Source organism: Primulina eburnea, chromosome 6 (assembly GCF_022965805.1).
Source record: "Primulina eburnea isolate SZY01 chromosome 6, ASM2296580v1, whole genome shotgun sequence".
NCBI classification, from domain to species: Eukaryota; Viridiplantae; Streptophyta; class Magnoliopsida; order Lamiales; family Gesneriaceae; genus Primulina; species Primulina eburnea.
The window spans coordinates 36366182-36380324 of record NC_133106.1 but is presented as its reverse complement, the minus strand read 5'-3'; the positions used below and the strand labels follow the sequence as shown (position 1 = coordinate 36380324).

Here is a 14143-nt window from a genome sequence, read left to right as displayed (position 1 = left end):
TCAACCAATAAAATAAAGTATACAAATTTAGTCATGTTAATCTTTTTTTTTTCCTTTTCTTTGCGTCGAGAAGAACTTTTTTATGATCAAGTACTGTTGTCCAGTCAAATGAATGAGTGACCAACGTAATTAAGGTTCTTAGTGTCCTAGTTCTTGTCTTTAATTGATTGGATCAGGCATTCCAATTAATTGAAACTTCCCATGAAGCCTAAATGAAAAATCTTCATAAATTAAAAGAAAAAGTATGCTGCTTTTGATGGCAGTTTAATTATACTGCGAGAGGTTTGGAGCTAGCAAAATAACATTATTGATCCAACATTGTTGTTCAAATAAATACTCTCTCATGTGTATTTAATTACACTCAAATATTCTCGGGCAGGGTTTTTTTCCAACCAAATTAATATATAACTTCTCATTAAAACATGAACCATGAATGTCTTCTTGCTTTCTTGTACTTTCTTTTCAAGGCAAATGAGGTAGCTGGCACTGCTTTTCTTGTCCTTAGACATTATATTTGAGGATATTAATTAATTTCCTGATATATAGGGAAGTGATATGTTCCATTCGTTGTTGGTATTAAAAAGAAATTATTTTTATGTATTATCTTTGACAGACATTCAGAGTTTTAAGTCGAAACCACATAAAGTACTGTATATATATACCACGTTATAATAGAACATAAATCTAGCTTGAAACATATGCATTGTATTTTCATTTTATTTTTAGCTAAAAAGTAACCAAAACTTTTAACTTATTAACCCCTTTAAATTCGCTTTTGGATTTCATATTCGTACGTGCAGTTACAATTATCAAGTTTATAGCAATTCAAAATCACAGGTTCCACCTTGCTGACTTCTCACTCCGCAGATTACTTTGTTCCATCATAGCTAGGGATTAAATCCGTGCGTCAAGTTTGTTCAAATTATACGGATACAAGCGAATTGTATGGATATTGAGATGGTGTGTGTGTGTGTGTATATAAAGTTGTTACTATTTTTTCAAAACAAGAAAAGAGTACCATTGATCCGACGATATTCTCTAATGACCGCTTGGGGCTATTACCGCCACCAAATGACCCCACCTTTGCAAGTTGCATAGGAAAAAGATATTTGAGAAAGGATAAAAAGTGGCCAAAACTTTTGGAGAGATAGAAAGGCAAGCATTAAGATATTGTCAATCGGTTGGCGAGAGAAAAGGGTTTTTCACGAGTACCAAATGGTTAAAAGTTTGCATCTACTTTCGTTGGAGATGTCCCTTTTTCAGACAGAAAAACACACATGATAAAGAATTTGTAGGACTAAAGGAGAGGCAACTTGGTACTGTTTTTTTCTTGAATGGACAGAACTGATCACAAGTTGAGCCTGATATATAATATGGGACGCCACTTGCCATGCAACTTTGTTGAGCTATGATAGAAGCAAGTTGGGGCATGCAGCTTAGCTAGCATACATGCTTTTCTGGTGGAAGTTGAAATCTCGCCCATAAGGGTTGTCTGGTCCCAAGAAAACCCCGCCGTAAACCCCGTTCGAGTCGGGAATTAAACCCAACGTGGATTATATTAATCATTTTTTAAATATTCATAATATGAAGTAGATGCTATTAAATTTCCTTCAAATTAAATTAAATTCAGAGTTTTATAATTAAAATTACTTCTTGTTCAATATGGACCTGCCTCAGTCCAGCACTTAGGGACCAGCCTGGGTTAGGGAGCCTGAATTTGTTTCACGATTTTTTTTTATTTGAAATAAGAAATAAATTACTCAAATTTTGGATTGGATTCAAGTATCAAAATATGTTTTATCACAAGCTAGCCTCCTCACATAAATTTCCTAATTGGCTGAGGTTCAATCATTGGGCCGTATATCCCTAGGGTCTAACCATCTCGGTCCTTAAAAAAGCCCATCCCAATCTCACGCCCAATGCACCGCTATTGATTTTTTAGGTTAAGATTACTATGAAAAATAATAATTTTGATTAAAATCTATATAATTTAAAATACCGTCATAACAAAAAATTTTGTGTTTTCCATTTAATGCGATACATCCATATAATGAAATACATTAGTCCACATGAAAATACATAGGTTACACTTTCTTTTCATTAAATCTAAATTTGAGATACACAAAAACTCTTATGAAATTATTTTATGAGTCAATGTTGTGAGACGAATATTTAAACTAACTTGATCCATGAAAAAGTACGTTTTTTTTATGTCAAAGTATTATTTTCTTTATAAATATCAAACGAGTCAACTTGTGACCTACTAAATAAAAAATGATTTGACCCTTTTTATTGTATTTTAGTATCCCACATGTATGAAATAGTTTTATTTAGAAAATTGAAAAAGAAAAAAAAAAAAAAAAAAGAAAGGAGAGTTTTACAATCCTCCCAATTATTTATTTTTTAAAATCCAAATCCTTCCAGTTTCGATGAAGTTTCCGTAACTTAAACAAATAATTTTAAAACAAAAATTCCTGATTCCGAATCCAGTCAAATAACATGGCGAGAGAACACCAATTTGTGATAAAGAGTCGATTTTTGGGGCAAGAAAGTAAAGAGTCGCGGCGCGGACAAATTTTTTCTTCCCTGCTCGAATTAGTTGAGTTCACTGAGGAAACAGGGGATGGGGGCTGTGACGGTGGCGCTGATAGCCATTGCGGCCGTGGCTTTGGGATGGTTGACAATTGAGATAGCTTGCAAGCCTTGTCTAGAAAGTGGCCGCAACGCCATCGACCGTAATCTCAACCCCGACTACGATCCCGACGATGAAACCCTCGACGCACCTCTCAATCCAAATAACAATGAATCGGATAATTCCGCTGCCGCCCCCGCCTCTTCCACCATTCCCAAGGAAGTCTGATCTTGATGCTTTTTGAATACACACGGTTTGTTCTTCTGTAATTGTTCTTGTGTTTTCAAACTTTTGCCGTCTTTCTCGACTTTTTCTGTTTTTCGTGGGCTGATTATACGTAAGATGGAGATCAGATCGCAACAAAAAGGATCTATCTGTTTGATTCTTTCGTTCTGATTTTTGTTGACTTCTTAAGTTGTATTTCAGATATTTTTGGTATGCATTGTGCAATCCGAAATATGAACTTCTATAATGCAGATTACTATTACCTGTTTATTGGTTCAGAATCAGACTTCAGATTATATATTTACCGTAGATCCTGTCTAATGCTGGTTCAGAGTTTTCTTGCTGGTGTAAGCTATTTTCTTTAGGTTTATTTATAATGTTCAAGTGGTGATCTTGAAAGTTGAAACTGGTTTAAGAATCAGTTTATTTCTTGAGGTGTGCAGTCATATCCCTTTTCCTTTTGTTACATCACCTTAGACGAAAATTGATTAGACTAAGTGTAGTGTGAGATACAGATTGGATGGTGTGAATGTGAAAGAGTAGAGGCACCTCAACGAATTTGGGGTTCATATCTTTAAAAAGATTAGGCCTAAAATGTGTTTCATTTAATATATTATGTGGTCGAACTGAATTGTGGCTCCGGAGCATTTCAGCAGCATTGGAGCTGGCTGATTTTCTGGATTTTTACTCCCATGTTAGCTGCCAACTATAATGTGACATATGAATAGGCAGTGCATCCTCTTCTATTTCTCTAATATACTTTAACCAGATATTCCTCTGGTTTTTTGGATCGTGATCACATATGATCGCATCAATAAGTCTAAAACCTGGCCATGAAACTAGTGCACAACTCCTACTTTCAAAGAATATAGCAATGTAGCAATGATATGGAGCTTATGAAACATAAGCTGTTGGAATCATGATATTAGATTATTATCATGAGAACCCTTGGTAATGCTCGCTCGCATCTTCACCATGGTGTGATTTTTTTCATGTAGTTTGAATCCTGAAAGGATTTTCTTCGAACATCTAATGCCCGTTGCTTGCAAGGTTCATCTACAAATCGTTCAAGAGGGGGAATATCTTTCCTTCAATCGGGATCCGTTAATTGTTCAAATTTAGTGATCTTAACTGAGAGCAACCGAGGATGTGAGCAATATCCACGCCTGATTTTCATCTCTTCAATTAAAAGGAGACTTTAATCGGTGAAGGTAGGGTGTAAAAAATGAACCCGACAAGAGTCGACACAGAAAATATCCGGTTAGAGCTTTTGGGTTCGGTTCAGATCGAGTTGGACTTGAAATCTGACCCTAAAAAATTGAGTTTGATCGGGTTTCGATTGATCTGAATTGATGATCAAGTTACCCCGTCAACCCAAACCCACACAACCCACCTCACTCATTTATATTTTTTCAAGGTTTGACTCGTAGAAAAATGTGTAAAACTCATTTATATTTTTTCAAGGTTTTGATTGGGTTTTGCATACGTTTTTTTTTAATTATTTTTGAAATTAATTTTAAAAATTAAATGATTTTTTTTTTTAAAAAACCCTAATATCATATATGCTTATCGTGCAATATTTATTTCATGAAATATTTGAATTTTTTAAATAATTGTTTTTTTTGGATAACTAATAGTTTATATTATTAGACTATTAAATTTAAAAATTTAAAATCATGGAACAAAAGTATTATATTTATGCAAGGTTTTGTTGTTACATGTTTTGAATTTTTTTAATCTTTTGTTAAAAAATAAAAGAATAATGTTGTATAGTAAAAATCAGATCGTGTTGGTTGGGTTGGTTTGGGTTTGAGTTTATTTTTTGGGTTGGGTTAGAAATTTTTTGAAAATCTTTGGTTCAACTCAATATGATTCACTCGAATTGATGCATGTTGCTTTATATTAATTAAAAATGTAATTGTCATACATAGTATCAAACAAGAAAAATCCTGTCATTGGATTGATTTTTATCAATATCTTCTCGGACAAGTTTATCGCCCAAAACATATAGTGCGATTTACATGATTTGAAATTTATTATATTAATTTAGGAGTTTATTTAGCGTACACTAAACAATAATAGCAGAAGATTTTCACGTAAAAAAAAAAGAAAAAGAAAATCGTGTCATTTTTGTACTTACAAATGGAGAAAATAAGAGACAGGAGAAGGTGGATTTGCTTTCTGGTAAAGGCCCCTTTAATCATTTTTACGAAGAAAGCCAACTTCCTCATCTTCTTCTTTTTTAAATCCCTTAATTGGCTACCAATACCATCCATGCACACTCTAGCTCTGTAATTTCTACGTGCCGATCGATGTTTCTACTTTTGAAAACGATATTCTACTCGCACATGAATCTATGCAACAAAGACTAAACTAATCTTACGTGCCGAGGTTTGATATTTTTATACAAAAATGCCAACGATATATATTTGCTCGAGAAAAAAGTGGAAAAAATTATATCTAAAAATTTGAAAGTATTTTTGCTGGAAAGACGACATCGTGTGGTCACGGCTCTCAATTAAGCCCTTTATATATGTGGCATCACACGTGCATCAGATTCCACAAAATAAGGGGGAAAAAAGCTTTCGAAATGGGACTTGCCAGAAGCAATTAGAACCCCTTGAATTTGCTTTACAAGTAGTACTCAAGATTCATCATGCATGCATGTGTACAAATAAACTTACGACATGCATGAATCCTGTTGCAGCCCTATATTTAACTATAGATTTAATTTATTTAAGCTAGCATGATTTATTATTTACAATCAAAACTTTATTGAATTAGTTTATTGATATCTTTCATTACCTATGGCAAAAAGGAAGTTGCAGACAAGGAATCTAAAGATAAAGACACCAATATACTAAAGTAACATGGTCATTCTCTACTAGCTCTTTATTAATTTCTTATCTACTAATTACCAAATTCCTTCCACTTTCTTTCGTTTTGCTTTGAATCCTCCACCAATAGCATTGTCTAAATTTTGCCCAACAGGAATCCCATTAGTTAAATGGTATAAATCTTCTCCCCATTCATCAATTGATTAATACTCGGGTTTTTAATTTGGCTTATGACATATTGTATTATATATATTAACTTATAAGTTTAAATTAATGAGCCTGTGAGACAATTATGATTCATATTATAATATTTCGCTTTTGACATCATCAACATATAGTTTAATTAAAAACAATATATACCATACATTCGCTTAACGGTTATATGAATTGGTGAAATAAGTGAGCGTTTGATCAATGACCTTCCACTTTCTTTCGTTAAATTAGAGTTATTCGATTTAATTTTTATGAGAAATAGATCTTTTGCAATATTCAAGCATTTTTTTAAAAGAAAAAAATCGGCAGCTACTTTAAGCCATGTTATTGGTCCCTAAATTAAATCATTGACTAAATTAGTGAATTATTATTTTCCCACATGTTAACCACCATTCGTAAATATTTGTTAAAAAAATATGCACCGGCGGCACTTTAATTAAAGAGAGTAATTAATGTGACTTAATCACTTAAAATGAAAAAAAAAAATCTAACAATATTTACAAATTAAAAGCATATATATGCATGCATGTTAATCTGATGAAAAACAATATTGATATGAATCAAACAAGGAATAGTTTGGTACATATGATAGGATAAACACGTGATATATAATATAAAGATAAGTTAAGGATAAATAAGATGTAGGATATTATATTTAATGTTTAATATGATTCTAATAAGAGTGATTAAATTTAATTATAATGACAAAATTAAACTTATCATAATAAATTTTATAATTTCAAAGTTGTTGCTTGAGTTCATATTTTTTATATGTTCATGTGTCGATAGTACTTGCAAGATTTATTTATTTTTGCCTAATTTTATATATTATATAATATGATAACTGAGCCCTTGATTTTGCGAGTCAAGTCAAATATCAATTTTTAATGTTAATCGGGTGATACTAATAATTTTATTAAGATTTACAGAAATTATTTATATAATTATCTCGAATTCATTTATATAATTATCATATTATATAATATATAAAAATAAATAAAAATATTTATTTGATTTTAATTTCTAACTACTAGCATATATTTATAAAAGTCATTTATAAATTGAAGGTAATTAAGTTATTTGTATTGTATTTTATCCTTAAATAAAAATTATCACACCTAATAGAAAGGATATTTTATCCTTCTAAAAAATTATTTATCAAGGGCCCATGATATTATCATGAGCTTTTTAAAAATGTACCAAACATGGGATAAGGAGGATTATTTATCAATCTCTTCCTTATCCCATGTACCAAACTATGTCCAAATGTATACTAAAAGATACTAATTATATTACGTATTAATATATAAATTTAATTTGCCACTGATTTGGGCTTTAATTATAAACAAAACATATAAAAAGAATTAAAAAAAGGAAAGTAATGAGATTCAAAGACCTCTTTGCTTTTGTGTGAAGAAAGAGTTGGTATAACTTATAAGACCACCAATAGCCTCTTTAAAAAGACATGAATAAAAAGAACCTATCAAAATTATAAGTAGAAGATATATATATATATATTAATATATATATATATATATATATATATATATATATATATATATATATATATATATATATATATATATATATATATATATATATATATAAAGAAGAGCAAAACGATCACTAAATCTGCCAAAAGGCAAAGCACCAACTGAAACCCTCTCTCCTTAATAAACTAAAACCCAAACAAGTAAAGAAAAGAATTCACGCTAACACTATAAATCACTCTTTTCTACGTCCATTTCATTTCCCTTTCTCCCTTTTCTCGCTGATTTAGCGCTTAGAATTAATTTCTAGCTTTAATGGGAAAATTAGTCCTGAGCAAGAATCTTGTATTGATGCATATTCTTGTTGCATTAATCTTTCTAAATTTATCAGGTACGCATGTTCTTATAAATAATTTCCTTTCCCCCCAATGTTTTTTTTTTTTTGTACTGCTGGTGGCCCGGCGTTCTTGATCATTAGATTAAATGCATGTTATGATATGTGTTTTTATCGTTTAGGGATTAGCATCAAATTAATTAATGTATGAAATCATATGCAAAAAAGTTGTGATTATCATTGATTGAGGTTTGCATTAATTACAGGTTTAATGTTTATTAGCGATGTAGAATCATTGGGCATCAACTATGGGCAAGTGGCCGACAATTTGCTACCACCGGATAAAGTTCTTGATCTTCTCCGATCACTTAAACTTTCAAAAGTCCGAATCTACGACACGAACCCTCAAATCTTGACATCATTTGCGAACTCGACTGTCCAACTCATCGTGACAGTGGAAAACGAGATTCTACCAACATTAACCGACCCAAACCAAGCCGTTCAATGGGTTTACACTCACATCGAACCATATTTTCCTTCCACAAGGATCACTGGAATCTCCGTCGGCAACGAGGTTTTCACCGGCGGTGACACGACGCTGATAACCTACCTCGTCCCCGCCATGGTTAACATCCACGCCGCTTTGGTTCGGCTGGGACTTGATCAATTCATTAAAGTCTCCTCGCCAAATTCTTTAGCAGTTCTTCAAGAATCATACCCGCCTTCAGCGGGCAGTTTTCAGGCGGAGCTCAACGGCGTAATGCCCCAGATTCTGAGGTTTCTTGCAACAACCAAGTCCCCATTTTGGATCAACGCGTACCCATATTTCGCATTCAAAGACGAACCGAATAATATTCCTTTGAACTACGTACTTATGAACCCGAATCCAGGAATGCTCGACCCGTACACAAATCTCCATTACGACAACATGTTATACGCTCAAGTTGACGCAGTCATTTTCGCCATGGCGAGATTAGGTTTCGGAGGGATAGAAGTTCGTGTTTCAGAAACGGGCTGGCCTTCTAAAGGAGATTCCAATGAAATCGGCGCCACCATTGAAAACGCAGCGACTTATAATAGAAATTTGTTCAGACGGCAGCTGGAAAATGAAGGGACTCCACTCAGACCTAACATGAGACTTGAGATTTATTTGTTTGCTCTGTTTAACGAAGACATGAAGCCCGGCCCGACGACAGAGAGGAATTATGGTTTGTTCCATCCCGATGGTACGATGGCTTATAATATCGGGCTCTCTGCTTTGTCTAGTCATTCTTCACCTTCCACGGCTTCTATTTCCTTAACTTCAAACGCAACCAAGGTAAAGACTTAAGTTTTTAATTTATTTATTCAATCCTCATGTATTTGTATTTTGTAATCAATAATGTATCTAAGCTAATTATACCAAAACAGTAAAAAAAATTCTAATTAATGTAAAGAAATGAGTCGTAACATAAATTTCTGTTCCTCTACTTTATTTTTATTTAGAAATAATTTTTTTTTTAATTATGGATCCTCTGTACTTGTTTTTTTGCTCGTTTTGTTTTTCGTGGTACTGTCTCTTAATTACCATTGAACTTGAACAGGTTGAACAGAAGGGATATGAGAGTTTGCTGCATTCAGTACTCATATATTTGCTGGCCTTCAAATTTTTCAAGGGAAGACAATATTATAGTAAAATATCTTTTAAAGGAAGGCTTTTATCAAGTATTCTAAACTAATTATATATATATATATATATATACAACACACACACACACACACATATATATAGCATGTTCACATATTCTTAAAAATAATTTAAAAGACACAAATCGTTGATCCAAATACGTAACCTGAGGGGTACTGCCGGAGAGGCGTTACGATCGATTTCGTATAGTTTGTGTGTTTGGATTTGGATGAATATATATATGCATGTGTTCGTATGTATATTAAATTCATGTTATTGAATCGAAAATCAGAGAACGATTCAAGGCGTTGCCAAGAATTGGTTCATTCCTTGATCCAGAAAGAAGGAAATCATTTGACTTGAAAGCATTCAGGCCGGCCATCCATGAAATCTCAAGCGGTTGATTTATATTTAATTTGTTTTGTGGGGGATCGATCATCCGCCATTGATTTCTCCAGATTTATCGATCGTTTAGTTGATTGCTTTAGCTATCCACGACTCGGAAAAGTTAGCGACGAGTACGGGATTTCTATGTCAAATTACTTGTAAATAAATTATCTTATTGCAGATTACATATTGTATAATTTGTATTCCCCTTTATTGTACAAAAGATATATATAGTGGAAGAATTGTTCGGACTTTGCTTTTTCACGTTCAGACTGGACTGGGAAAAAAATTACGTGCATACCAATGCATATTTTAATATGAAAGATTTCGTCGGCAGTAATACATGGTTTAAATTAAGGAAGTTGTTTTGTGATTCTATTAACATATATTAATTGATTGAAAACTTCTTGATTTTATTTTTCAGAATGGGTTCACTGTCCAAATATGTCTCTTGTGAGACGGTCTCACGAATCTTTATCTGTGAGACGAGTTAACCCTGACGATATTCATAATATAAAGTAATACTCTTATCATAAAAAGTAATATTTTTCATTGATGACTCAAATAAAAGTTACGTCTTATAATAATTAATACGAGCCGTGAGACCGTATTACACAAGTTTTACCTCACTATCCAATAAACAACGTAAATAATTGATCAACAAAAAACCAAAATATTTTACATCATTGAATATGAATTATGATGTGTTATATATCGAAATTGTTGATATGACGACACGCACGTTTGTACTCTGGTGAAATCATACGCTTATCATGCATGCATACACATTTATGAAATTAAATATTCGTGGTTCAATTATTTTGGTGTGTGTGGAAGAAATTATCATCAAATATTTGGGACGACCCATTCCTACCAGAGCCGTACTTGTATTGAATGAGGCCTGAAACGAATTTTCAAGAAAATGTAGCATAATGTTGTTATAAAAGCTTGAAGAAATCTAGCCCCTTAATTGGGCCCAAAGGAGTTGATCATGGGCCTAGGTCCATGTCACCAGTAGCCCTATTAAATCAGGAATTAATTTAACGAAATCTAGAATCTTCTTTGGCAACTAAAATCTGGCTTTTTCCAGAACAATGTGGAGAAACCCTACAAATTGAGTAATGACAGCATCATAAACCGCTGTTTCTGCACCGGGAAATTCAGTGATTCGAACATAGTTTGTTTTCAGGACAGTTATTGAAATGGCGGGCAGTGAAGATTTGATTCTGGACTTGGAGGAACTGAAACAGCTTCAAAGCATTGCGAAGAGGCCCCGCGTCGTCTCTATCATTTCATCTGAGATTCGTGATTTGGAAAAGGTTTATTTTGAGTTTTTCTTTACTTTCTTGAATCTCCTTCTTTTCTGCTTATATTTGATCGGTGAAACGGCGGGTCACCTTTTGGTATCTCTTGTTGCTGATTATATCTTATCGTTTCCTCTTTTTAGTTTTATCATTTTGCATTTGCATACTCTGCTCTCAATGTTGAATCGAATTCATGATCATTTACTTCTTTATTTGAGAACTTTCCCGCACTTTCCCTTGGAAGATGTGTCGTGAGTGGCTTTTGGGAATTTAACAGGCTTGTAAGTAAACCTGATGATTGTATGTTTTGCTGGACGTCTTGTATAAGCTTATGTTCGTGGTACACTTGAAATCCAAATGAGTATTACAATTTTAGGTTAAATATTTGGAGTTTTGGGTATCAATAGTTGATTTGTTGTGCATCTCCAGCTTAATTCAGCTCCTTGTGTATTTATGATTATACGAACTTATTAGTTTTCATTTATAATTCAGCTCTATGTGTATTTAAGATATAATAATTCTGGCAGTTTATAAAATATGGGAGAAAGGAGTGTGTTATCATTCATAACAATGTGTTTTAACCCTTTATGCCAATTGCTTGTGATTTTGTGTCCAGTTATCAACTGAAGCTGCTGCCAAACCATCTTCTCAAACACCAGCTCCAGTTTCAGCTGTACACATGCCAACTCCAGTAGCAAATGTAACAAAGACTGCATCAAACCCGACATTGAATTATGCTACTCTCAGTTCCTTTAGCTGGGATCAGGAAAGTGATCAGTTGAAGGTTAGAATTCATGTTTGTGGTGAACTTTTGTTTTGTTGATGTAGAAATGCATATCTTCGTCTTTTGACATAGGGTAAGTGCACGACTTTGTCTATATTTGTATCTCTTGAGTGAAAGGTAACACTATTACTCCTGGCCTGGCCATATATGATTTTCCAGTACTAGCTGTTGAAATTTGCAGTTTACCTTTTTATATAAAAGTAATTATTTTTTTGAGAACTATGTAAGTCATTTTTGTGACATTATTTTGTGCATAAACTTACCTGTATTGGTAAATTATTGCATCGTGATTATTGCTACTTCTTGTGTTATTTTTCAACTGTGCTGTTTCTAGTGTGTCTTTTTCTTTTAGTGCCCTCTCTGGCTGAGATTCTTTATTTCTTTTATATTTATTGCTTTTATATATGAACTGTAATGACAATTTTTGTTCTTCTTTCCTAGATTTATATCTCATTGGAGGGTGTTGACAAGGAGAAGACCGAAACAGACTTCAAACCAATGTCCTTTGATGTGAAATTTCATGATGTTCAAGGGAAGAACTATCGGTGTGCTGTACCTAAGCTAAACAAGGAGATTATTCCTGAAAAATGCAAATTGATTGTGAAGCCTAAAAGGGTGGTTATCACTTTAACTAAAGCTTCCAAGGGTAACTGGTTGGATTTGCACTTTAAAGAAGATAAGGTAATTCTTCTTGACACTCAAAATGAATTTTCTTTATTTTAAAACTTTATACTAAGTTGTTCTCGTTACAATTGTACAGCTGAAACCGAATTTAGACAAAGGCAGCGACCCAATGGCTGGTATAATGGACTTGATGAAGGTATGTTCGTGTAACCTTGAATTTAACTTGCACGTGTGTATTTGCAATTCAAATGATTTGTTATCCATTTGCAGAATATGTATGAGGATGGTGATGAGGAGATGAAGCGAACAATAGCTAAGGCATGGACTGATGCAAGATCTGGAAAGGCTGCTGACCCTCTAAATAATTATCGCTGAAAACTTCCAGAGAGCCCTGTTTCAATAAGTGGGTGTGGTTGAATTGTGGTGTTTTGTTGGACCATTTGTTCTAGATTCCATGTGTTATGTGAGTTTTTTTATTACCTTATCTAGTCACTCCAGCACTTGTTTGAATCCACGGTGGACCGTACGTAGAATTTTAAAAAAATTACTATTATCTATTTTAAAAGACTAAGACAGTGAAGGACAAGAAATGCAATGTATATTGTTATTGTAATGCGTTCTTTATACTTTTATGTCCATTTGTTTATTCGTCATATGATCTTATAATTGATGAACAAACGTGTGACCCAAGTTTCGTCGTGAAAGCAGATTTGTAGGCCATCAATGTGGTTAGATCCTGCAACAGAGATTATATATGGATCCGTCATCCGTATGCTCTCCAAATCCTATCAATTTATGCTTTGAGTTCTGGAAATGGTTGGTAATGATTTACCCTAAAACAAAAATCACTTCTCTTGTTATTTATCAGCTTACTCGGAATGTTTCGTCTGCCATCATTTCAAGAACCTCACAGTCACAGCCCTAATTTCGGACTGATGAAACATATTCCATTCCAATGATACATACGTACGTCCGTCAAAGTTCTCTCACTGGGGCAGACCCTACTGTAGTTTGCATTGAATAAATTTGACAACAAAAACAAAATATTCTTTTTTCGGATACGACCAAAAGATGCGTTGACATTTTTTAAAAAAATTTTGAATCCGTAATTTTATGGTATGTCAGAGCTGATTAACAATTTTTTTTATTTAATTTTTACTTTTAAAAAATAATTAAGATCGGTTTTGTGTTTGGATCGAGTGCTGTTATTTAAAAAATAATGAAGCATATATTCAGAAATCATATTCTTTGGTTTCTTAATTTTTTTTAAAAAAACTAAGAAATTACTTTTTAAAAAACGTTTTTAATTAGATTTATATATAATATAATATATATATATATTTTATATATATATATATATGTAGATAATAAATTAGATATCTTTTTCATTCGAACTTATATATTTTATTTTATTTTTCCTATATAACATATTCTAAGTACTACATAAAACAATAATTATTTGCTAGTATTTTTCAGTTACTTACTTATCTATATTAATCTATCTATACTCGTCCACTTTTTAAAAAATCAAATAATATATTTAATATGATGACATCATTATTATTCAAATAATAATTAAAACTATAACAAAATAATCACATATCTTTTATATAACCATATGATAAAGTTTTTCCTTGGTTAAAGTAA

At 32.7% G+C, this 14143-nt stretch overlaps 3 protein-coding genes across 3 annotated transcripts; all 3 read left to right on the top strand.

Moving 5' to 3' along the window:
* Nucleotides 1–2503: 2503 nt before the first annotated feature.
* On the top strand, nt 2504–3141 carry LOC140834861 (outer envelope membrane protein 7). The gene has a single exon (XM_073200033.1). The coding sequence runs from the start codon at nt 2624–2626 to the stop codon at nt 2858–2860; it is 237 nt and encodes a 78-aa protein (XP_073056134.1). The 5' UTR covers nt 2504–2623; the 3' UTR covers nt 2861–3141.
* A 4407-nt stretch (nt 3142–7548) lies between these two features.
* LOC140834859 (glucan endo-1,3-beta-glucosidase 14-like) lies at nt 7549–9159 on the top strand. Its single transcript, XM_073200030.1, has 2 exons — nt 7549–7788; nt 7998–9159. Exons 1-2 carry the CDS (start codon nt 7713–7715, stop codon nt 9059–9061), a joined length of 1140 nt encoding a protein of 379 aa, XP_073056131.1. The 5' UTR covers nt 7549–7712; the 3' UTR covers nt 9062–9159.
* Nucleotides 9160–10845: 1686 nt separating this feature from the next.
* Nucleotides 10846–13132, top strand: LOC140834860 (uncharacterized). Its single transcript, XM_073200031.1, has 5 exons — nt 10846–11103; nt 11705–11872; nt 12314–12553; nt 12633–12692; nt 12767–13132. Exons 1-5 carry the CDS (start codon nt 10987–10989, stop codon nt 12869–12871), a joined length of 690 nt encoding a protein of 229 aa, XP_073056132.1. The 5' UTR covers nt 10846–10986; the 3' UTR covers nt 12872–13132.
* Nucleotides 13133–14143: the final 1011 nt, after the last annotated feature.

Coding starts and splice junctions, on each gene's coding strand:
- LOC140834861 (XM_073200033.1), top strand. CDS start 2,624: ATGGGGGCTGTGACGGTGGCGCTGATAGCCATTGCGGCCGTGGCTTTG.
- LOC140834860 (XM_073200031.1), top strand. CDS start 10,987: ATGGCGGGCAGTGAAGATTTGATTCTGGACTTGGAGGAACTGAAACAG. Junction 11,873..12,313: donor AGGAAAGTGATCAGTTGAAG/GTTAGAATTCAT, acceptor CTTCTTTCCTAG/ATTTATATCTCATTGGAGGG. Junction 12,554..12,632: donor TGCACTTTAAAGAAGATAAG/GTAATTCTTCTT, acceptor ACAATTGTACAG/CTGAAACCGAATTTAGACAA.
- LOC140834859 (XM_073200030.1), top strand. CDS start 7,713: ATGGGAAAATTAGTCCTGAGCAAGAATCTTGTATTGATGCATATTCTT. Junction 7,789..7,997: donor AATCTTTCTAAATTTATCAG/GTACGCATGTTC, acceptor CATTAATTACAG/GTTTAATGTTTATTAGCGAT.